This window comes from Heteronotia binoei, chromosome 2, assembly GCF_032191835.1.
Source record: "Heteronotia binoei isolate CCM8104 ecotype False Entrance Well chromosome 2, APGP_CSIRO_Hbin_v1, whole genome shotgun sequence".
Taxonomy (NCBI): domain Eukaryota; kingdom Metazoa; phylum Chordata; class Lepidosauria; order Squamata; family Gekkonidae; genus Heteronotia; species Heteronotia binoei.
Window position 1 is genome coordinate 160,979,179 of NC_083224.1, and position 23,902 is coordinate 161,003,080.

At 39.4% G+C, this 23,902-nt stretch overlaps 1 protein-coding gene across 1 annotated transcript; it reads left to right on the top strand.

Annotated features, from left to right (window-relative positions):
- Nucleotides 1-820: 820 nt before the first annotated feature.
- LOC132566876 (coagulation factor XIII B chain-like) lies at nucleotides 821-13,297 on the top strand. Its single transcript, XM_060232371.1, has 6 exons — nucleotides 821-1,005; nucleotides 1,757-1,939; nucleotides 2,594-2,776; nucleotides 3,462-3,644; nucleotides 11,965-12,155; nucleotides 13,085-13,297. Exons 1-5 carry the CDS (start codon nucleotides 942-944, stop codon nucleotides 12,153-12,155), a joined length of 804 nt encoding a protein of 267 aa, XP_060088354.1. The 5' UTR covers nucleotides 821-941; the 3' UTR covers nucleotides 13,085-13,297.
- The last annotated feature ends 10,605 nt before the right edge of the window (nucleotides 13,298-23,902 follow it).

Below are 23,902 nucleotides of genomic sequence, written 5' to 3' on the forward strand. Positions count from 1 at the left end.
GCCTCAGGGAGACTGCATAGTTCAGGTCTGCCTCAGCAAAAGAGCAGACAGTTTTATCAACAGCTATGCTTGGTAGCATGGCAGAATTGTGTAGTTCTACCCCTGGGAGAGGATAGAATACCCATTTGTTAGGCATGTCTAGGGTGATCAGAACTTGTACCATTTAGTCTGACTCTTGTAAGGGTTGAATCCTGCGTTGGTGAAAGAATCCAACCTGGTGGCTCATCAATGAAAGGTTGTTTCTATGTGAAAACATTAATGAGAATTCAAACCACACTCCAAAATCATAACTAACTTAAATTTTTGTGGCTCAGACACGGTTCTCCTGTGACTGTGTGTTGACATCTGTGTTGATGTTCTGTTCTTTCCAACTAACCTGTAAATAAATAAATCTTTGTTCTTTTCATGTGACTCCTGTTTTAGTGATCTCCATGTTCTACTTGGACACCAGAAAACTTACCTCACAGGAGTTAGCTCAAAGCCTTTACATTTGCTGGTATAAGAATACCTTGTAACTGAGGAGAAGGTGTAGAGTTCTAAATAAACCTGGTCCCCCAAAATTGTAACAGGCTGTGTGGGTCCCCTCAGTTCCAAGAGAGGGCCAATCACAGCTACTTTGCCCTCTCATCTTGCCCAACTGGTTTTCTCAGTCTGCAGCTGGGAGCCCAGTTGTAATTAATATTCAGATGAGGGAGATAATTTTGTGCTCCCAGTGACAAAGTATAGTATGTTGAGTAATGGGAATATGCAGCATCTTTACAACAGAAATATTCCCATTTTCCCATCGTATCACATGAGTAACGATTGAATATCTTTTCCCTATTAAAGAAGCAACCTGCAGAGACCCACCAACAGTTGCCAATGCTGCTATTATAAGTGGTAGAGGAGATGTTTACAGGCCTGGCCACCAAGTGCAGTATCGATGCCATAGAGGGTTTGAAATGTCTGGATCAGACACAGTGACATGTGGAATGAAGGTGTGGTCAGAACCACCCACGTGTATCGGTAAGTGCTAAATGTGATCCTGAAGAAGCAGAAGTGGGATGAAATTGCAGCTAATGGGCCAATGCTTCCTGAACTCTGGATATTGGAGGATTTTTTGTGAGTTAAAAGTAGAAGCACATTATACTTACAGGTTAGAAGGCTGGCTTCAAGTGTGTTTAAGCACTTCTGTGTTTCTTTTTCTCTGAAAGAGGGAATCAATGCTGTTTTGAAAGTGTTCAATCTGAAAACAGGCCCCCAGTTATTATATGGTGCCCCCATCGGGATTGACTCAATAAATAAGGCAGTTGAGCAGGTACAATCTGGCTTCTTACGGAAGATCTTGGGCGTTCCATTTTGTGTCCCATATGTTATCCATATTTGTCATGCCTAATGAAATTTCTAAGATACCTTCATGCTCTTGAGGGCAATAAAAATGGAAAGTTAACAATTGTTCTTTTTCTTGTAACCCAAAGCTGATTAAACTTATAGTGAGGTATGTCTACATCATAATGATTGCAATTTTAGCATCATCTTTGACATAGCCTCAGTTACATTTGGCATAACCCCAATAATGGTATTGACTCTCTTCCCTGGTTTGGGTGTTTTTAAATGGGCTTTAATTTAATTATTTTAATTAATATGATTTTATTGTTGTTTTAAATTGTTCTGATGTTTTATGTGCATTGCCTTGGGGATCCTGATTGGGGGGGAAAGGAAGCTTGAAAATGTTTAAAATTAGTTATTTATTTGCTCATGTACTGCATCATTACAGCTGTTGAAAGAAACTGTGGTCGTCCTCCTGTTATTCAAAATGGTGCTGTCCTCAACCCTGTTCAGGCACAATATCCACCAGGAACAACATTGCAATATAGATGTCAAAACTTGTATATAATGAATGGATCTCCTGTAATGCATTGTGAAAACGGTCTGTGGACAAAACCTCCAACTTGCATAGGTACTGGAAAAGTTTGTAATTATATACTTAATACTTTGATGTTCATGCTTGAAGTTATGGGAACCATGGCTCAAAATCCTGGTCATGTCCATACAGCCAGGGAAATAGTAGCTGTAACTTTAAACACAGAATCATGTACTAGGGCTGAGAAAGAAGCTCAATAAAGGGCTTGCTGTTTGACTACTAAGTGGACATCTGGGAAAGCAGTGGAATACAGTAGTTTCATATGTTGCCTGTCAGTTTATGTGGTGATCTGCAGGCCTAATTTTCGGTAGGGACTCACAGAAGCAAAGCTCCAGAGCCTCTAAATTTTATTGTGCTCTTTCTTCTTAATTAGGCATGCAAAAAGAGGTTTTGAGGAGCTGGTTGTTTATAGCATCAAGACAAACAATAGACATTGTATATGGAGCAAGAAACCAGGCAAAGCAGTAGGGCAGAGGAACAAATCCTTCTGGGGGAAATTCAATCTGGTTTCTACAAGGGGATGTCCTGGACAGAGTTACCTCCAGAACCGGGTGCTGCAGAAAAATCTCTACAGTCAGAGGTCTTGGGGGGGGGGGCACACCCACCACCTCCTTGTTAATTGTGGGGGAAAGGAAGCTTGAAAATGTTTAAAATTAGTTATTTATTCGCTCATGTACTGCATCATTACAGCTGTTGAAAGAATCTGTGGTCATCCTCCTGTTATTCAAAACGGTGCTGTCCTCAACCCTGTTCAGGCACATTATCCACCAGGCACAAAATTGGAATATAGATGTCAAAACTTGTATATAATGAATGGATCTCCTGTAGTGCGTTGTGAAAACGGTCTCTGGACAATACCTCCAACTTGCATAGGTACTGGAAAAGTTTGTAATTCTATACTTGATACTTTGATGTTCATGCTTGAAGTTATGGGAACCATGGCTCAAAATCCTGGTCATGTCCATACAGCCAGGGAAATAGTAGCTGTAACTTTAAACACAGAATCATGTAGGAGGGCTGAGAAAGAAGCTCGATAAAGGGCTTGCTGTTTGACTACTAAGTGGACATCTGGGAAAGCAGTGGAATACAGTAGTTTCATATGTTGCCTGTCAGTTTATGTGGTGATCTGCAGGCCTAATTATTGGTAGGCCTAATTATTGGTAGGGGCTAATTATTGGTAGGGGCTCACAGAAGCAAAGCTCCAGAACCTCTAAATTTTATTGTGCTCTTTCTTCTTAATTAGGCATGCAAAAAGAGGTTTTGAGGAGCTGGTTGTTTATAGCATCAAGACAAACAATAGACATTGTATATGGAGCAAGAAACCAGGCAAAGCAGTAGGGCAGAGGAACAATCCTTCTGAGGGAAATTCAACCTGGTTTCTACAAGGGGATGTCCTGGACAGAGTTACCTCCAGAACCGGGTGCTGCAGAAAAATCTCTACAGTCAGAGGTCTTGGGGGGGGGGCACACCCACCACCTCCTTGTTAATTGTGGGGGAAAGGAAGCTTGAAAATGTTTAAAATTAGTTATTTATTCGCTCATATACTGCATCATTACAGCTGTTGAAAGAATCTGTGGTCATCCTCCTGTTATTCAAAACGGTGCTGTCCTCAACCCTGTTCAGGCACAATATCCACCAGGAACCACATTGCAATATAGATGTCAAAACTTGTATATAATGAATGGATCTCCTGTAGTGCGTTGTGAAAACGGTCTCTGGACAAAACCTCCAACTTGCATAGGTACTGGAAAAGTTTGTAATTCTATACTTGATACTTTGATGTTCATGCTTGAAGTTATGGGAACCATGGCTCAAAATCCTGGTCATGTCCATACAGCCAGGGAAATAGTAGCTGTAACTTTAAACACAGAATCATGTACTAGGGCTGAGAAAGAAGCTCGATAAAGGGCTTGCTGTTTGACTACTAAGTGGACATCTGGGAAAGCAGTGGAATACAGTAGTTTCATATGTTGCCTGTCAGTTTATGTGGTGATCTGCAGGCCTAATTATTGGTAGGGGCTCACAGAAGCAAAGCTCCAGAGCCTCTAAATTTTATTGTGCTCTTTCTTCTTAATTAGGTATGCAAAAAGAGGTTTTGAGGAGCAGGTTGTTTATAGCATCAAGACAAACAATAGACATTGTATATGGAGCAAGAAACCAGGCAAAGCAGTAGGGCAAAGGAACAAATCCTTCTGGGGGAAATTCAACCTGGTTTCTACAAGGGGATGTCCTGGACAGAGTTATCTCCAGAACCGGGTGCTGCAGAAAAATCTCTACAGTCAGAGGTCTTGGGGGGGGGCACACCCACCACCTCCTTGTTAATTGTGGGGGAAAGGAAGCTTGAAAATGTTTAAAATTAGTTATTTATTCGCTCGTGTACTGCATCATTACAGCTGTTGAAAGAATCTGTGGTCGTCCTCCTGTTATTCAAAACGGTGCTGTCCTCAACCCTGTTCAGGCACATTATCCACCAGGCACAAAATTGCAATATAGATGTCAAAACTTGTATATAATGAATGGATCTCCTGTAGTGCGTTGTGAAAACGGTCTCTGGACAATACCTCCAACTTGCATAGGTACTGGAAAAGTTTGTAATTCTATACTTGATACTTTGATGTTCATGCTTGAAGTTATGGGAACCATGGCTCAAAATCCTGGTCATGTCCATACAGCCAGGGAAATAGTAGCTGTAACTTTAAACACAGAATCATGTACTGCAGGCCTAATTATTGGTAGGCCTAATTATTGGTAGGGGCTAATTATTGGTAGGGGCTCACAGAAGCAAAGCTCCAGAACTAGGGATGTGCATTCGGCTCGGCCGAGCCGTATTTACAGCCGAATCAGTGCTGATTCGGCCGCATACGGAATAGCCTGCAGCTGACTTCCATAAGCGCCCATTATACGGCAGCCGAATAGGCTCGCTGTGTAGTTACACGAATAGCTATTCGTAAGCACACAGCTGTCAATTCAAAAGGCGGCAATTAGCTTCTGGAGCTTCAAAGGAGCTGCTTTGGCGCCTTTAGTGGCTTCTTCCCGCCTCTGCCTTAACCTCCCTGGGATCAGGGAGGGGGGGAGGGGGAATAGGAGCCCCAGCAGCCAATCCAAAGCATGCATTTGCAAAATGCATTGCAAATGCATGCTTTGAAGGGCTTTCTAAGGAGTCTTCCCTTCCTGGCTGACTCCTCCATGCTGTGTGTGAGATATTGTGCAAAGGGCTGGCAGTGGCTGGCTGGCCCTTCGCTTAAGCTGCTGCCTCTCTCACTCAGACTTCCCTGGACTAGAGAAGACAAGGTAAGACACTCTCTTGGGTTCTTGTTTTTATTTATTGTTGGTAAAAGGACTTTTTTTAAAGACTTAGAGTCTCTTTACTTATCCAGATTTGGGTGGTGGTGGGGTAGCTTATTTGGGGGTTTCTGCTTGGGGAGGGGGCCTGGGGTGGGGGGTTTGCCAATTTGCCCATATCTTAATTTAGTGAGAGGACTTTTAAAAGTGCAGTGTCCTTTTACTTCTCCTGATTTGGGTGGCTTGGATTTCTTGGGGTTAGGGTGAAGGGTTTTTTTGGGGGGGAGGGGGTGGCAAAGCTCCTGTATTGTTAAAAGTTAATTTTTTACTGTTTTAAAAGTATTCAGTGTTTGATTTGTTGCTGCTGTGCTGTGTTGTGCTGCTGCTGTTACTCTTTTTGTGGTTGGCCAGCTCTCCCCGTGTTGTTTGGGGCAGGGCTGGAGAGCTGGCATCTGGGTTTGCTGCAGCCAGGTCTGCAGAGCAGACCTTGAGCAGATTGTGTTTTGTGTGGCAGTGACGTTGGTAACTGGGTTTATATTGGTGCCAGGCCTGCAGGCCCAGGGTTCATAGATTAGAGGGATGTAGTGCATTTGGGGCCTATAGAGATTCTCTGGTGTGAAGATAGGTTTGGCTTTGGGTGCCCCAGGAATGGTATCCCCTGGCCCAATCTTTTTGGGACTTGGGGGGGTTGGAGGGGAGAGTCCCCTGCAGGTCCCCTGCAAATTTGGGGGCTCTCCCTCAACCCCCCCCCTCCAGGCAGCTTCAAATATACCCTATTTGCCATTGATTTCAATGGCCCATAGGGTATAATAGGGCCGTATATTCGGTAATAGCCGTGCATCTACCATATATGCGGCTATTCCGAATACGGTATTCAGTAGTGCATGGGGAATCCGAATTTTTTCCCCCCGTGTACTTCCGAATCCGTGTAATTCCGATTTTTTTTTTGCACATCCCTATCCAGAACCTCTAAATTTTATTGTGCTCTTTCTTCTTAATTAGGCATGCAAAAAGAGGTTTTGAGGAGCAGGTTGTTTATAGTATCAAGACAAACAATAGACATTGTATATGGAGCAAGAAACCAGGCAAAGCAGTAGGGCAGAGGAACAATCCTTCTGAGGGAAATTCAACCTCGTTTCTACAAGGGGATGTCCTGGACAGAGTTATCTTCAGAACCGGGTGCTGCAGAATAATCTCTACAGTCAGAGGTCTTGGGGGGGGCACACCCACCACCTCCTTGTTAATTGTGGGGGAAAGGAAGCTTGAAAATGTTTAAAATTAGTTATTTATTCGCTCATGTACTGCATCATTACAGCTGTTGAAAGAATCTGTGGTCCTCCTCCTGTTATTCAAAACGGTGCTGTCCTCAACCCTGTTCAGGCACATTATCCACCAGGCACAAAATTGCAATATAGATGTCAAAACTTGTATATAATGAATGGATCTCCTGTAGTGCGTTGTGAAAACGGTCTCTGGACAATACCTCCAACTTGCATAGGTACTGGAAAAGTTTGTAATTCTATACTTGATACTTTGATGTTCATGCTTGAAGTTATGGGAACCATGGCTCAAAATCCTGGTCATGTCCATACAGCCAGGGAAATAGTAGCTGTAACTTTAAACACAGAATCATGTACTAGGGCTGAGAAAGAAGCTCGATAAAGGGCTTGCTGTTTGACTACTAAGTGGACATCTGGGAAAGCAGTGGAATACAGTAGTTTCATATGTTGCCTGTCAGTTTATGTGGTGATCTGCAGGCCTAATTATTGGTAGGCCTAATTATTGGTAGGGGCTAATTATTGGTAGGGGCTCACAGAAGCAAAGCTCCAGAACCTCTAAATTTTATTGTGCTCTTTCTTCTTAATTAGGCTTGCAAAAAGAGGTTTTGAGGAGCAGGTTGTTTATAGCATCAAGACAAACAATAGACATTGTATATGGAGCAAGAAACCAGGCAAAGCAGTAGGGCAGAGGAACAATCCTTCTGAGGGAAATTCAACCTGGTTTCTACAAGGGGATGTCCTGGACAGAGTTACCTCCAGAACCGGGTGCTGCAGAAAAATCTCTACAGTCAGAGGTCTTGGGGGGGGGGCACCCACCACCTCCTTGTTAATTGTGGGGGAAGGAAGCTTGAAAATGTTTAAAATTAGTTATTTATTCGCTCGTGTACTGCATCATTACAGCTGCTGCAAGAATCTGTGGTCGTCCTCCTGTTATTCAAAACGGTGCTGTCCTCAACCCTGTTCAGGCACAATATCCACCAGGAACCACATTGCAATATAGATGTCGAAACTTGTATATAATGAATGGATCTCCTGTAGTGCATTGTCAAAACGGTCTCTGGACAAAACCTCCAACTTGCATAGGTACTGGAAAAGTTTGTAATTCTATACTTGATACTTTGATGTTCATGCTTGAAGTTATGGGAACCATGGCTCAAAATCCTGGTCATGTCCATACAGCCAGGGAAATAGTAGCTGTAACTTTAAACACAGAATCATGTACTAGGGCTGAGAAAGAAGCTCGATAAAGGGCTTGCTGTTTGACTACTAGTACTAAGTGGACATCTGGGAAAGCAGTGGAATACAGTAGTTTCATATGTTGCCTGTCAGTTTATGTGGTGATCTGCAGGCCTAATTATTGGTAGGGGCTCACAGAAGCAAAGCTCCACAACCTCTAAATTTTATTGTGCTCTTTCTTCTTACCCTCACACTTGCTTTTGGGTTCCATTGTTCAAATTCCCTGAGAGAATTTTGCTGAACTCTAAAATTTGACAAACTTTAAAATATTTTCCCCCACAAAAAATGGGGAGATAACCAAAACATATAAAGCAGTTAGATGGAAATCATCATGCCACTGTGGCCACACAGGAGAAAGTAATGTAAAAAGTATGATGGGAGTAAGGTTTTATTATGACAACTATAATACAAGAAACATTATAAGGTAGGTGGTGAACTTATATAATTTAGTACAATTTAGTATACAATTTAGTATAATTTATATATTTTCTGGTGATGTCAGGGGTGTGTGGCATATGTAAATAAGTGGTGCTAATGGGCTCTGGCACCTCTTTTTCTATGAAATGACCTATGGTGATCTGGCTCTTACACCTTGCTTTTCACATCTATCTGACAACAGCATACTTTTGTCAAAAGTAGAAGTACATGGCTTTGATGGGAGGGGCTTCTACTTGAGTGGGGTGAGGCAACTGCCTGTTATTGTCTGACCCTTAGTGGTTGGGTCACAGCTCTTAGCTGTAAAGCACAGCTCATTAGAGGGCTAGTCCTGTAAAAGGCATACAGGATCCCTCTGAGGCTTGCTCCTGCGGCTTTGAACAGGGCAGTGAGCTTGGGAGCTCAAGGAGGTGCAAGAGAGAGCCCCTTTAGTCTGAGATTCTTGAAAAGTGACATCAGCAAGGAGGGTGGTGTGTACTGTTGTATCCTTCCTGCTATGGAAATCCAAACTAGTTTTAGACAAGCAGTCTACATTGCTGTAAGATTAGATACCTATAAATAACTAACCAGTTATGAAGGCAGAAAGGCAACAGGGGAGAGGGGGCTATTCAGTGTTTTGCAGTGAGTTCCACATGTATGATTATTTACATACTGGGTGCAAATCATGGGTGTGTGCCCACTGCATGGAGCTCTTGACTCTCAAGGAGCAGGTTCATTCCCTTGAGGCTATGGTTGGAGAGCCAACCAGGACAGTTGTGATCTTGGACTTGGTTCTGAGTAGGTCTCATGACCTGATAAGAAATGTAGAGGTTGTTATACCAGTTGGGAACAGTGACCCCAATGCTATTAAGTTCAGCATTCAGGTCAATGGAAAATTACACCTGAAGTACAGAACTGTCATATTTATTTCAAAAGAGGGAACTTTACAAAAATGAGAGGAGTAGTTGATAGGGAAACCAGAGTCAAATCCCAAGAGGATTCTTGGAAGCTATTTGAAACTACATGAAGGGGTTTTTAAGACTGCAGCTGTTTTTTGCATTTGTTGTGCTGCTTCTGATCATGCAAACAGTGCGATCCATTCAGACTTCCCTTCAGGAGTTCCATGTGTTCTGGAGTTTCCTCCTGCCCATGCGTTGAAGCTTTGTAGAATTTCAACAGCCTGCTTTTCTCCTTGCCTTCTTTACATGAAAGTAGCCACAATTTCTCATGTGTAAAGCACATCAGGTGAAGCACAAAAATGACATTTGCACCATTGGGTTTGGTATTGAAGAGGGGGACAAGATCCTGGTCCAGGCAAGAGAAAGAGGCAGAGACCATATCAGAGTGTGTGTGAGAGAGGAAAGTGTACACTTGCAAGGCAGAGCAGAGAGAGCTGCCCCAACACAGGCTCATTTGATGGCTGAAACATTTTGCCATTGAGATGCAGATTGAAGGGAAAAAAAATATCCACACCAGCATGTCTTTTCTGTATGGGTTTTAGTAGGTTTTGCTGGAAGTCACCAATACAAAAAAACTTTTACAGCCTCTGCTTTTACAGAGCAGAGGCTTTGTTGTGAATACATTTTGCTCCCCCACCCCCAAACGGCAGTAGAAACCACTTTTATAAGGAACGGCGTGGGATGGGGTGGTGGAAATGGAGAAGATATCAAAGAGTGCTGAGATGTTTATGAAGTTGTGTGAACATTAGAAAAAAAACATGTTTACACTGAGTGGTGCAAGCTGGTTTCTAAAGTAATGTGAAAGACCCCTTATTGAAGGCCAGATAGAATGCATTCCCCAGGTTAGGAAAGGCACTGCCAGGTTTAAAAAAAAGTCAGTTTGGTTAACAATGCAAGTCAAGGAAGCTATAAAAAGTAAAGAAGCTTCTTTTAAAGTGGAAGGTGTACCCCAGTGAATTTTTTTTTTATTTTTTATTTTATTGTTGTTTTAAAAACCCCACATGTGAAACCCCAGTGCATAAAATTACAATAGTTACTCAAGTTAAACATTAATAGATATCAGAAAGAAGAACATCAACCTAACTTTCATATAGTGAATACAAGAAAAGTAAAGCGATACAGTTTACAACAATATCAAATCAAATCAGCTAAACATTCATCATTTGCATAAATGGACTCCAAATCTCATTAAAACGACACATTTGTCTACGACCAGAAAACGATATTTTTTCAAAAGCTGCAAGTTTCAATAAGTTTCAATAAGTCATCTTCCCAAAGAAGAATTGTAATTACATCATTTTGTTTCCAATGTTTAAGAATTTGGCGTTTTGCTATCAACAGAGCCCTTCCTAACCATAATTTTTGTACCCCAGTGAATTGAGCAGGAGGGACCACAGGATCTGGCAAAAGAAATATAAGTCAATAATTAGGCATGCAAAAAGAGGTTTTGAGGAGCGGGTTGTTTATAGCATCAAGACAAACAATAGACATTGTATATGGAGCAGGAAACCAGGCAAAGCAGTAGGGCAGAGGAACAAATCCTTCTGAGGGAAATTCACCCTGGTTTCTACAAGGGGATGTTCTGGACAGAGTTACCTCCAGAACCGGGTGCTGCAGAAAAATCTCTACAGTCAGAGGTCTTGGGGGGGCACACCCACCACCTCCTTGTTAATCCATTGGCTTTAACAGTTCAATTTCCATTTTCCATTCCCATTTATCATATCTTTATCCTATCTTCTAACTATATACCATATTTTTCGGACCATAAGACGCACCCCCCCCCCCAAAAAAAAGTGGGGGGGAAAGTGTGTGCGTCTTATGGAGCGAAGGTACGTACCTTCCTGGGGGGGGGGGCGATCCGTTGCCTCCGCCTCTGATCCCGGCACTTCCCCCGCGCCTGCCTGCCTGGCTCCAGCTTCTTCCAGCAAGTGCTGGGATCACTCCACGCTGCCCCCACCGCAAACCCAGCGCTTCGCGAGCGCCGGCTGCGGAGAGGGAAGCATGCTTCCTCCATGCCTGTCTGCCTGGCTCCAGCTCTGACGCTTACAGCAAGCGCCAGGATCGCTCCCTCCGCCCTCCGATCCCAGTGCTTGCTTTAAGCATCAGAGCTGAAGCCAGGTAGACAGGCAGGGAGGAAGCACCCGCCCCCTCCGCAAACCCAGCACTTCGCGAGCGCCGGCTGTGGAGAGGGCAACATGCTCCTCCGTGCCTGTCTGCCTGGCTTCAGCTCTGATGCTTAAAGCAAGCGCTGGGATTGGAGGGCGGAGGGAGCGATCCATGGCCTCATGTGCAGTTCTGGTCATTGTATCTCAAAAACAACATTACAGAGCTGGAAAGAGTACAGAAGAGGGCAACTAGGATGATTAGAGGGTTGGAGTACCTTCCCTATTAGGAAAGGCTGAGGCTTTCCTGCTTGGAAAAGGGATGATTAAGGGGAGACATGATAGAGACATATTTTTATAAATTATGCATGGGGTGGAGAGAGTTGACAAAGAAATTTTTCTCCCTCTAGAACTCAAGGACATCCAGTGAAACTGATTGGCAGTAAATTCTGGATGAAAAATAGGAGATAGCCACAGTAATAGATAAGTTTAAAAGGAGATTCAATAGATTAATGGAGGATAGGTTAATCAGTGGCTACTAATCGTGGTGGCTGAGGAAAACGTCCACATTCAGAGGCACTAAACCTCTGAATCCTGATGCAAGAAGGCAACATCTGGGGAAGGTCTCGGCCTCCATGTTCTGTTGGTCCAGAAGAACTGGTTGTCTGCTGCATCAGACAGGAAGCTGGACCTAATGTATCATTGATCTGATCCTACAGGACTCTTCTTGTGTTCTTATGTTAACAGTGCCAAACTAATCTTTTTTTTTTAAATGCTCTTTTTTGCAGATGCTTGTATTGTTAGAGGTGAAGATATGACACGTAACAATATTAAGTTGAGGTGGAAAGATGCTCCATATTCAACATATGGAGGTTTAGTGGAATTTATGTGTAGACAGAACTATCGGCCACATCCATCATCTCCTCCCTTCAGATCATACTGTATAGATGGGAGGAGAAAATATCCAAGTTGCATCTAGGTATGTCTGTTGCTTTTTTGTCCCAATAGCTGAAAATTTCCCTCATGAAAGTTAATTGACTTTCAGATTAATGTCAGAGTTCTTCAAATCAAATTTTTCTGACCTATCTACCACCTTGAATGCCAAACTACAATACTTTGTATTTAATTACTAACTTACATAGCTGCTCCGTTTACATACTACTTCTCTGCCAAGACATTCAAGGCACTTTTCAGTTTAAAACATTAATTCAAAATGAGGGCTTGAAGATATAAAATATTAGAATTCTCACAGGCCACTTTTATTCTGGAGCTTCTCCTCTCCTGCTTTCCTTTTAGGCTGTCAGGGGTCAAGCCTCATTTATTTACTGTCTATGCTTTGCTTTATTCCTCATCTTGAGTTTTTCTATCTCTCCCAGCCTGTTTCCTTCTCTTCCAGCTCTCCTTTCTTTCTCTTTTCTTCTTGCTGTCTCCTCCTGTTAAAACTCTACATAAAAAGAACAAAATAGCAGTTGTGTTCGATACCTCTTAGGCATGGCATGGTTCCCTGTGTGTCCCAGGCCACAAAATCAAAAATCAACCTTTCTAATTTTAAAAGTTTTATTAGTTTCAAAGAATTGGGAATGGGGAATAAGAAGAAATAAAGATTACAAATCAGTCAATCTGCATAGAGAGTACTTTCAAAGAATACTACATCTTCAATACTTACTTAAAATACATAGATTGTCATATATTGTTGTCTCTAAACTGTGCATCATCAACATTTTGATATTTTGTATTATAAATCTTTTTGTTAAAATATCTATAGAATTTGACATTTCCAGTAAAAGCAATCTTGTAATACAGAGTACAAGAAAAAGGAGATATAAGTTCACACCAGAGAATCTTAAGAGTCTTGAGTATCTAGCCAGGCATAGAATTTCAACCAATATTTTCTTGCTTCTTCCTTAGATTTCCCAGCCAACAGCTGGGATAAAAAGTCCAGCTCTGCTGTTTCCAGAATTTTTCTCACCAAGTCCATTCTTGTGGGGATTTCCTGAGATTTCCATCTCTGTGCCAAGAGAATCCTGGCTGCTGTATTGAAATGTGCCAACAAATGTCTCATTTCTTTGGAATAGTCCTCAGGAAATATATTCAATAAAAATAGTTCTGGTTTGAATTGAATTTGTCTCTTTATAATCTTCTGTAGTAATTCATGAGCCATTTTCCAATAGTCCTTCACCATCTCACATGTCCACCACATATGATAAAAAGAACCCACCTATTTAGCACATTTCCAGCATTTGTTAGACATATTAGTATATATCACAAATTTCTGTGGAGTCACATACCATCTATAAAACATCTTATACAGGTTTTCTTTAAAAGTTATTGACCTGGTTAATTGAACTTCCACAATCTCTCTCATTCTTCTAATGTAATATTATGACCCAAATTTTTCGCGCATTGACCATACAATCTTTTACAACTTTGTCTTGCATCTTCATCTGTAGTAGGTATGCATATAGTTTACAGATTAGCTTTTCTTGAGGGCCTAGGAAAATTTTATCAAATGGGTATTGTTCTGTGTTAAAGCTTATTGTCTTGTCTTTGATGTACCTAGATTTGACTTGCATTCTCAACCACCAGTTTATTTTAATGTCCATGTTTTCCAACTCCTTTCTGGTTTTCAGTTGATTGTCTTTTCTCAACAGGTCATCATATCTATAATTCTGATTAGGTTTTAAAAGATATGGATGAATAAATGCTTCCACTGGAGATACCCATCTTGGAATTTTTTGATAAATTTTCGCTTTTAACCATGACCGTGTATGATACAAGGATTTCTGAAACCAATGGTTCTTAAAATTGTAGCACCATTAATCTATATCTGTTTAAAGCTATTTATTTAACTTAAACTTATAACCTGTATTTAACTGTATTTTATTGTATTAATTGTATTTTATTGTTATATCATGGTATATCTATCATGTCTTGTAAGCCGCCCTGAGCCTGCCATGGCGGGGAGGGCGGGATATAAACAAAAAATTATTATTATTATTATTATTATTATTATTATTATTATTATTATTATTATTATTATTATTATTATTATTATTATTATTATTATTATTATTATTATTATTATTAGAATGTCCTTCAAGTCTTTGATGCCATAGATACGCATGCCAGCCCAAAGTGAGATCATGTCCCTCTAACAGCAGTTGCCTCTTATCATTCAATAGTATCCAGTTTCTTACCCACAAGAGCATAGAAGCTTTATAATACAATTGCCAGTCTGGAAGGCCCATACCTGCTCTCAATTTAGAGTCTTGCAATATCTTTAGTTTGATTCTAGGTTTTTTGCCTTGCCAAATATACTTAGAAACCATCCTGTTCAATTCTTGAAAAAACCCACTATTTAAAAATACTGGAATAGTTTGAAATAAAAATAATAACCTTGGGAGGATATTCATCTTTATTGAGGCTATTCTTCCCATTAAGGATAAATTCAAATCATACAATTTTTCCAGATCTTTTTTCATTTCTTTAAGTAGTTTATCATAATTGTCCATTTTTAAACTGCTGCACTTATTTGAAATAAGTACACCTAAATATTTGATTCTTTTCTCATACAAACCCCCTGATTTTTGTTGAAGAGATTGAATTTGTTCCATCGTCATATTCTTTGTCAATAATTTTGTTTTGTGGTAATTGATCTTCAGTTCTGCCCAATAACCAAATTGAGTGATCTTGTTTATAAGACAGTCTATTGAGTCTATTGGTTGCTCTAATATAAAAACTAAATCATCTGCGAAAGCTCTCAATTTGTATTATTCACCTTTTACCACCGCTCCCTTGATACTTGTGTCTTCTCTTATCTGGTTGTTTAATATCTCTAAAGATAAAATAAAAAGGAGTGGTGACAGTGGACAGCCTTGTCTTGTACCCTTTTGGATATTAAGTGCTTCTGTTAGTTCGCCATTCACCATCACCCTTGCTCTTTGGAGAAAGTATATTGATTCTACTGCTCTCAAAAAAATTTCACCACATTCCATACTTTTCAGTTGCTGTAGCATAAATTGCCAATGAACATTATCGATGGCCTTCTCAGCATCCAAGCAAATTAGTGCCAGTTGTTTCTCTGGGTTTCTCCTAATATTCCAAGATATTACAAATTGTTCTAACATTATCTTTCAAGTATCTTCTAGGAAGGAATCCAGCTTGGTCTTGATGTATTGTGGAGTGTAGAACTTTCTTCAAATGTTGTGCCAATATTGCAGCAAAGGTTTTATAATCCACATTTAAAAGAGAGATTGGACAATAGTTTTTTATATCTTTCAAATCCGCACCTTCTTTTGGAATTAAGGATATTGTCACTTCTTGCCAAGAAGCTGGTATTTGGCCTTCATCTTGAATCTTTTCAAGTAGATGTTTAAATGGTAAGAGTAAAGACTCCTCATAAGCTTTGTAGAATTTCGCAGGCAGTCCATCTGGACCTGGGGCTTTACCATTCTTTTGAGATGCCATTACGTCTCCAAGTTCTCTTATTGTTATTGGTTCATTTAAAATTTTTTGTTGTTCTTCTGTAAATTTGTTAAGATTGTTTTGGTTAATATAATCTTCTAAATCTGTCTTGTGAACTTGTTTATCTTCATATAACTTTTTATAGAATTGTTCCACGATTTGACATATCTCCCTTTTTTGCACTTTCTCTTTATTATTCTCATCTTTCAAGACCGGTATTATTCTTTTGGCATTCTCTTTTCTCATCCTATAGGCTAGCCACCTTCCAGGCTTATTGGCATGCTCAAAAAATTTTTGTATGGCATATCTCAATTTTATCTCCATCTCCTCTATGAGTAACAAGTTCAATTGGTGTTGTGTTTCTTTAACCTTATTTTGGAACTCCTGTCTTGTTGGTTGCATTTTTAAGTTCTTCAGCTTTTCCAGCTTGTAACATTAATTTTTGAAAATTTTCAGTTCTTTCTTTTTCTTGGCATTATATCTAATTCCAAGGCCCCTGAAGTATGCTTTAGCAGTATCCCAAACTACTTGCATCTTTGCATCTTGTGTTATGTTCTGTTTGAAGAAGGATTCCATTTCAACCTTAGATTCCTTGAGAAAATCTTTATCTTTCAAAATTGAGGTATTTAACCTCCCTGATCTTCTCATTCGTGTACCTTTGAACTTTATCGTTACATGACTATGATCTGATATGACTCCTGTTTGAATTTCTGTCTCAACTAAATCTTTGACCAAGTTTGTAGAGAGCCAACACATATCAATTCTTGACCACGTTTGATGACTGGGAGAATAATAGTTGAAATCTTTCAAATTTGGGTATCTTGTTCTCCATGAGTCAACCAAATCCAATTCCTCTGCTAGCTTCCAAAAGCTTATTGGCAATTGAAGACTTTTACTTTTAATCTGTTTATGGTTTTTTTTGTCCAGTTGTCTATCAGAAACTGCATTAAAATCTCCTATTAAGCAGTATTCCACATATTCCAAATTTGATAATTTAAGATGTAGATCTTGAAAGAATTTCTTTTGCTGATCATTTGGGGCATGAATATTTGCCAGTAGGATTTTTTTATTGTTCACTGTAATTTCCACTAATAGGGTTCTTCCATTTTCAGAGGCATACTGCAATTGTGGGTTAAATTTGTCCTTAATATATATTGCCACTCCCCTTTTCTTTTTATTCATATCTGTTGCTGTAAATAAATACCAAGTTTCTTGTTTTTCAAAAGATGTTGGTCTTTAGTTAAAATATGAGTTTCTTGTAAACAAATTATATCCATTTCCAATTTTGTCAAATATCTGAAGGTCTTCCTCCTTTTAACAGGAGAATTGAGTCCATTCACATTAATAGAAATTATTGATGCCATTATGGATTTTTCTTATCACTATCTTTTTTATCTTTTTTAGTCTGTTGTCTTGCTGGGTATTTCCATGGTTCATTTGAATTCTCTTCACCAGAGATTTCTTCTTCCTTTTCATCATCCTTCTTTTCCTTCCCCTCTTTCTTCACTCTATCCAGAGAGTTCTGGGCTTTGAAAATGGAGTTTATCCTGTAGCTATTCTCCTGATAAGTAAAAAGAAGGCCTTCTGGCATTAGCCATATATAGGGTATTTCTCTTTCTCTTAGGAAGCCTGTTAAAGCTTGGTATTCTCTCCTCTTTTGTCTCACTGGCCATGGTACCTCTCTCAAAATTTTCATCGTATTTTCAGCTATCATCATAGGCTTGTCTCTTGCTTGCTTCAAAATATCATCTCTGGTCCTCTTCCTTGTAAGCTTCAAGTGAACTTCACTGGATAGTGGAGTAAACTTCAGTGGGTAGTTTAATCTGTCTTGTAAAGCTTGATGGCACTCATCTGGCTTGATCAAACTCTTCTTCCATCCTTTGAGGAGTCACCTGTAGAATTTCAGCCAAGTCTTCGCTCAATATTTTCTGTAAATCTTCAGTTTTCTCTTCTGGCATGTTTTGAAACCTCAGCATATAGGCAGCTCTGTCTATTTCCAGTTGCAAGAGTCTTTTTAGTACAACACCCTTAGTACCACTTAGCCAAAACAGTTCAATTCACTAAACCAGAAACAATTCACTATAACAGATCTTCTACCAATGATAGTTCAATTAAAATCCAAGTCACTACAGGATCGCATCATAATAGTAAATTATATTGGGAATCCCCCATCCCCCATCTTTAATACCATAATATCTATACCTATTAGCAGTCCTTGGTTTCTTTGATGCAAAAACAAATCTATCTATATCTCCTTGCCATCTCTTCAGTACGTATTCTGGTATATGCCAAGGCAATACATAAAATAAATAAGTCAACCTAGGAACTAGAAACATTTTAACCATAGCATTCCTTGTACTAATTGACTCTTTCCTCTTCCTCCAGTCTCTCATTTTAACTTGAATTCCACTCCAGATTCTTTTATAATTATACTCAAATATTTTTTTAATATTCCTAGGAATATTAACCCCTAAATATTTCACCATTTTATTTGCTATGGGAATACCCAAAATTTTTGAAGCTGCTAATTGTAACCCTGGTTTTACATTAACACACATCATCGAAGATTTTGAAAAATTCACTTTTAACCCTGACACTTCCTCAAATTCCTGTAGTATCTTTTTTAAAGGTGCCACTGCGGGCTCCACATCCTTAATTGTCACCATCATGTCATCTGCATACATTGTTAAGAGATTCCCATCTATTTTCCCTTTCCCTGGAACTTCAAAGCCTATAATTCTTTTGTCCTTTTTTAATTTATTCACTAACGGTTCCAATGCTAAAATAAATAACATAGGGGATAAAGGGCATCCCTGCTTTGTACCACTCATTACCTGAACATAACCCTCTACTGATCCACCAACTCCTATCAACGCCTTAGATTTAGAATATATTGCCTCAATCATATTTTGAAATTTCTCCCCAATCCTATACTTTTGAAATATGATCTTCATGTACGTCCAATCCACAGAATCAAAGGCCTTATAAATATCCAACGCCAAAAGCGTAAGCGGCAAATCCTTATTTTTAGCTAAATAAACCATACCCATCACCTTCCTAACTGCCTCTACTAAATACTTTTGAGGCATAAACCCAAATTGCTCTTTCCCTATCAATTGTGCTATACATTTTTTAAGTCTCATTGCCATAACCTTTGCAAATATTCGATAATCCATATTGGTAATTGAAATTGGCCTATAAGAATCCCTTAAAGCCTGATCTTTCCCAGGTTTCGGAATTAACACCAATCTCGACTCCAACCATGTAGGCGGTATAGGAGATCCATCCAAAATTCCTTGAAACAATTCAGTCACATGAGGCACCAATATATCCTTAAAATGCTTATAAAATACCGCATTAAAACCATCCAGTCCAGGTGCAGATTGCATATTCATAGAATCTATAGCCACCTTAACTTCTTCTTCCGTTATATCCTTATCTAATTCTTTTCTACTATCTTCACTTAATTCTAAAAATTCCGGGAAGGAACATTGGGAAACAGATATTGGAGATAAAATTTTAAATGAAGATTGGGAGAGGATGTTTAGATTACCTCCCTTTGTTACAACATCTAGGTTAGTGCAGGAGCAGGGATTGAAGATGATACAGAAATGGTATTATACACCCATTAAGATGTATTATATTTCTAAATCAGGGAGTAAAAATTGTTGGAGGAAATGTGGAGAAATTGGAACTTTCAGTCACATGTGGTGGGATTGTCCCTTAGTGAAAAAATTCTGGTTGCAGGTTGGCATAGAGATGACAAAGATTATGGGATGGAAAATAAGTATATCTAAAGCAATGGCAATTATTAATTTGGATGGTGTGGGATTAAGATCAAAAGAGGATAGTAAATGGATTAATTTGATGTTAGTAGCAGCAAGACAAGTGATAGCAAGGAATTGGAAAGAAGCTGAGGAATTGACAATTAATCACTGGAGGGATAAAATGAATTATATAATTATTTTGGAGTATTTAACGATGAAGATATGAAGAATGAACGGATTAAAGGTTAGGGAACAGGAGGAGGGGTGGTTTAGGAAGATGGTGAGATATTTGGAAAAGTTTAAACAATTTAAGACGATTGGTTGGTTAATAAGAAAATGAATGGATAAGATGTTTAAATAGAGTGATGGAGTTGTATTTAGATGAAATGTTAATAGTTATAAATTTATGGAATATTATAATGTATCTATGGCCTGGGACTCTCACAGAGGTGGATTGGTGTTGGAATATATAACAATAAAATTTAAAAATTTTTAAAAAAAAGTCACTACAGGATCATCTGACTGCTTCAAGGTATAAATTTGTAATCCAGGGCTGAATGCCCTATTTATAATCCACAAGTGAGATCAAAACTTAAAAATTAAACAAACAACCCAAGAGAAAAATAAAAACCCAAATTGGACCAGACACTCCCCCCCCAAATAGTAGCAAAATTAAGGCAGACTCCAAATATGGTAAATAAAAAAGAGAAAATGTGAGAAAATGAATCCAAAGCCAAAAATATTCAAACTACATCAAAAACATTCAAACCATATATGTAAAAAAAAATGAAAACAAAATTAAAGGGTTATATCTATAACATCCACCATCAGAGAATTATAATCCACTTTAAAATTGGCACAGGTATTCTTCCTTCAACCAACAATCAGGTTATGTTTTATAATCCAATATACAGTACCTACCAGGATTTAAGAGTCTAGTTGGAGCTCACATAAATTTTTTCAGAGCACTTCAGCCTAAGCTTCAAATTACTTCTTAAGCCAGCTGACCTCGACCATATATGCTTGCAAACAACTTTCCCAAAGTCAAATCTTTCTCCAAAAGGAAGCTTAAAGCTAAAAACAAATCAGTTGAATTCAGCCATCAAGTCTCTTCTGTGTTTAAAAATTAGTGTTATTCTTCTCATGCAGGGATTATAAGCATCACCAGGTTAGGCAGAAACTTCTAGAAGCCTTGAAGGGGAAGGAGAGAGAGTTTCCCCCCGCCCCCTTCTCCACCTTTGCCTCTATCTGAATTCCACTTCAGCCCCAGTTCTCCGTTTTTCCTGCTTGTCAAAGACAATGTCTCAGACATCAGCAGTAAGAAGAAAGAAAATTTACAGTCTTAATAGTGGAGATGCAGCTTGTCTTGCTACTGCAGAGTCGCTTGAATCAGAAGAAGAGGGAAAGTCCAGCAGTCAACTCTTGAGCCATTAAAAAATGGCGATTGAGACAGCAAGGCTTGGAGTGAGCTGGGATTGGGGGGCAGCTGCCTCCGCTGTCACCCCCATTCAACGGCTCAAGCTCCCTGCCTTCCAGGACCCTTCCTGCCTCCCAGAGTTGAGTCCCCCCTTGTGGGGGACCCCTCCGCAGTCTGATTTAGATGCGGCTCTGGACGCACCGGTCCGAGCCGCTCCTAAAGGCGCGTCGCCAAAACCAGAAGTCCCCAAAAATCAACCTTTCAAATAGATCTGCATAAGTTACTACTTCACACATCATGACCCTTCTGGTCACATGTTACAATGTTTCAGTGCAATTCTCAGCAAAGATATGCCATTTTGACTCAAAGTTGCTGAGTGTACATTAAGTGCTTAGGATTAAATGTGAACTTTTATTGGGAAGGTTTAGAAATAAAAAGACTGATTTTTTTCTTTTATCAAAGGAAAGTTGACTTTGTGATTTACTGGTGCTCTCAGAATTATAACCTGAAATGTTAAGAATTTGTACAAGGGAATTTCTATATGGGAAGACTTCTAGAAACCTCACCAGACCTACTCAATGTCAATATTTACAGGGTTCCTGACTTTTGATATGCTACCTTTAAAAAAATAATAAAAGTTATAAGTATGCTGATGACACCCAGCTGTATGGCCACCCAGATGCCACACAAAATCTTGCTATAGTTTTGGAGGCCATGGTGCGATGATTAAAAAACAGGAGGTTGAAACTGAATCTGTCAAAGATGGAGATTCTTTACTGGGGGGAGAGCTTCAGGGTCTGGGTTGGGACTACCTGCTCTTGACAGAGTGCCACTGGTACGGATGCAGTCTGTTAAGAGCTTGAGTGAATGCCTCCCTGAATATGGACCCCCAGGTCTCACATACTGCCAAGCTGGCATTTCTCCATCTATAAAGAAAAAAACAAAAGTCACAATTCACTTCTTTCAAACTCAATCATACCCAAACTGCTTTCTAAATCACCTTGGGTGAACGATATCTGTAGTTCTTCATAATGGATCATGGAGTCAGAATGGGAAACATCATGGAAGCCATACCTACAACTTGAATCTTGAGGAAAATATGGTGGTCCAGTCTAATTTTAAGCTCATACCCCAAGGAAGCATTACAAGTACAATATTACAAAGTGAATAAAATAAATCAGAAAGCAAGAAAACAAAAATCTATTTCTTGGTACATACATTTAAACATCAAAGAGAATTAGTCTGTTATGACTTCCAGGTTCTGTTGCTTTGAGCTCAGCGGCCCCCCTGAATTGGGCAGTTGGAGAGGTGCCCCAGATGTGGCATCTCTAAGGGAGATTCTGGAGGGGTTTCCTTTTGGTATGGGGCTTTTACAAGAAAACAGGGATATAGCAGCAGCTGTTCCTGTCCTTCTTGTGCGCCCCAGTGCTCCGCTGCCATGATCGCCATTGCGGCAGAAAGAGGTGAACACCTGACCGCTTGCTTTCTTTTCTGCTAACAAGCCTTTGATGCTTTGCTTTCCTACCTTTAACATGGCAATTCTACTCTGCAAGTAAGTTTGCTTTTCATACCATCGGCTAATGGGTCATTATACATAACAACAAACAGGTCAGTTCAAAGGAAGGGAAAGAGGTGAATTTCCCCCCCCCCCTCACTTTCCCGTGAATGCAGCTTCCAAAAGAAAAAGAACAACTTTGAGTACTTGCAACAATCTGAATTTGACTGAATATAGATATTTAAATCGACTTGGATTACGATTGAATAAGTGATAAAGAGACTATTATTTGGTTATAATTTGGTGTGTGAACAAATGAGATGTATTTCAAAGAGATTTGTATTTGTCATCTGAGTGCAACTGAAATGGCAACAATCAAGACACATGGCTGGTGGAGATTTGGAAGGATAGATTAACTGGGTCTCTGAGTTATTTTTCAACTTTGATTATTAGACTGAGTTATTCTGTGGAGTAAAATGGCATCACAAAGCGAAATGTTTCATTAAAAAGATACAATGGATATAATATTTTCTCTAAAGCAGGACCTTTGTTTATTAACAGAGCTGATAAAAAAAACAAATGGGAGCTTTTATGTTGAAAGCTAATGAAAACTTGAATCTACATGAGCAGAGTGACAAAGAGATCTCGGTGATGTCTGTGGAGTTGGAAATGGAAAACGATCCGCTGGGAAACGAAAAGAAGAAAACCAAAATGGAACCTTATGGCACAGTTATTAAGAAGAACCAGAAATCAAGGCAGATTGAAGTTTTTTTGAGAGGAACTAATGGATGCACATCTCATCAAAAAAATCAAAATGTGGAAAACTTTCAGGAAGAAGGGATTTTAAATTGTTTTCTCTCTCTGTAGGAAACTGGATTATATGGAACTCTCAACAAGATATGCAATTTTAAAAGGCAAAGAGAGATTTTTGGGACATAATAGGTTTGTTCCTCTCAGAGTAATATGGATATAAGAGCTAAAGGATTTAAAAGTTTTGAAAAGAATTTTAGATAAATAAACAGTTAACTTGGATCATTTTTTAAGAAGACAGACCACACAATTATTTTGTAATCTCGTAGATCTGCTCTTAATATGTTTGTTTGGAGAAATTATTTATATTGAGACAGATAAACTAATATGTTATCAAAGATTTCAGGTTTTCACGGCTGGCATCATCATTAGGGTTTGTAGAATCTTTTGGGCTCAAGTGTCATGTTCTACTGGAGAAAGTTTTTCTTCCAGACGTTTCGTTCTCAGCTGCGGAGAACATCCTCAGTGGCGTTGCAGCCGGAGCAGGCACTCTGACCTTCTTGGCTGCTGTGCATTGAGTGAGGCCAGGGCTGCTGCAGGACACTGAGGATGTTCTCCACAGCTGAGAACGAAACGTCTGGAAGAAAAACTTTCTCCAGTAGAACACGGCACTTGAGCCCGAAAGATTCTACAAACCCTAACTAATATGTTGCTTGTTTATCATTTTTTTCTTATCTCTCTATTTTTTATGTTATTTTAAATGTGATCTTTTCCTCTATCCATTTGAAATAAGTAAGTTAGAAGGATAAAGAGATATTTGTTTTTATGCCTAT

Excerpts from the sequence above, each read along its gene's own strand:
- LOC132566876 (XM_060232371.1), top strand. The coding sequence starts at position 942 with ATGTCTGGATCAGACACAGTGACATGTGGAATGAAGGTGTGGTCAGAA. Across the intron at positions 1,006-1,756 it reads AGAACCACCCACGTGTATCG|CTGTTGAAAGAAACTGTGGT; the intron begins GTAAGTGCTAAA and ends GCATCATTACAG. Across the intron at positions 2,777-3,461 it reads AATACCTCCAACTTGCATAG|CTGTTGAAAGAATCTGTGGT; the intron begins GTACTGGAAAAG and ends GCATCATTACAG.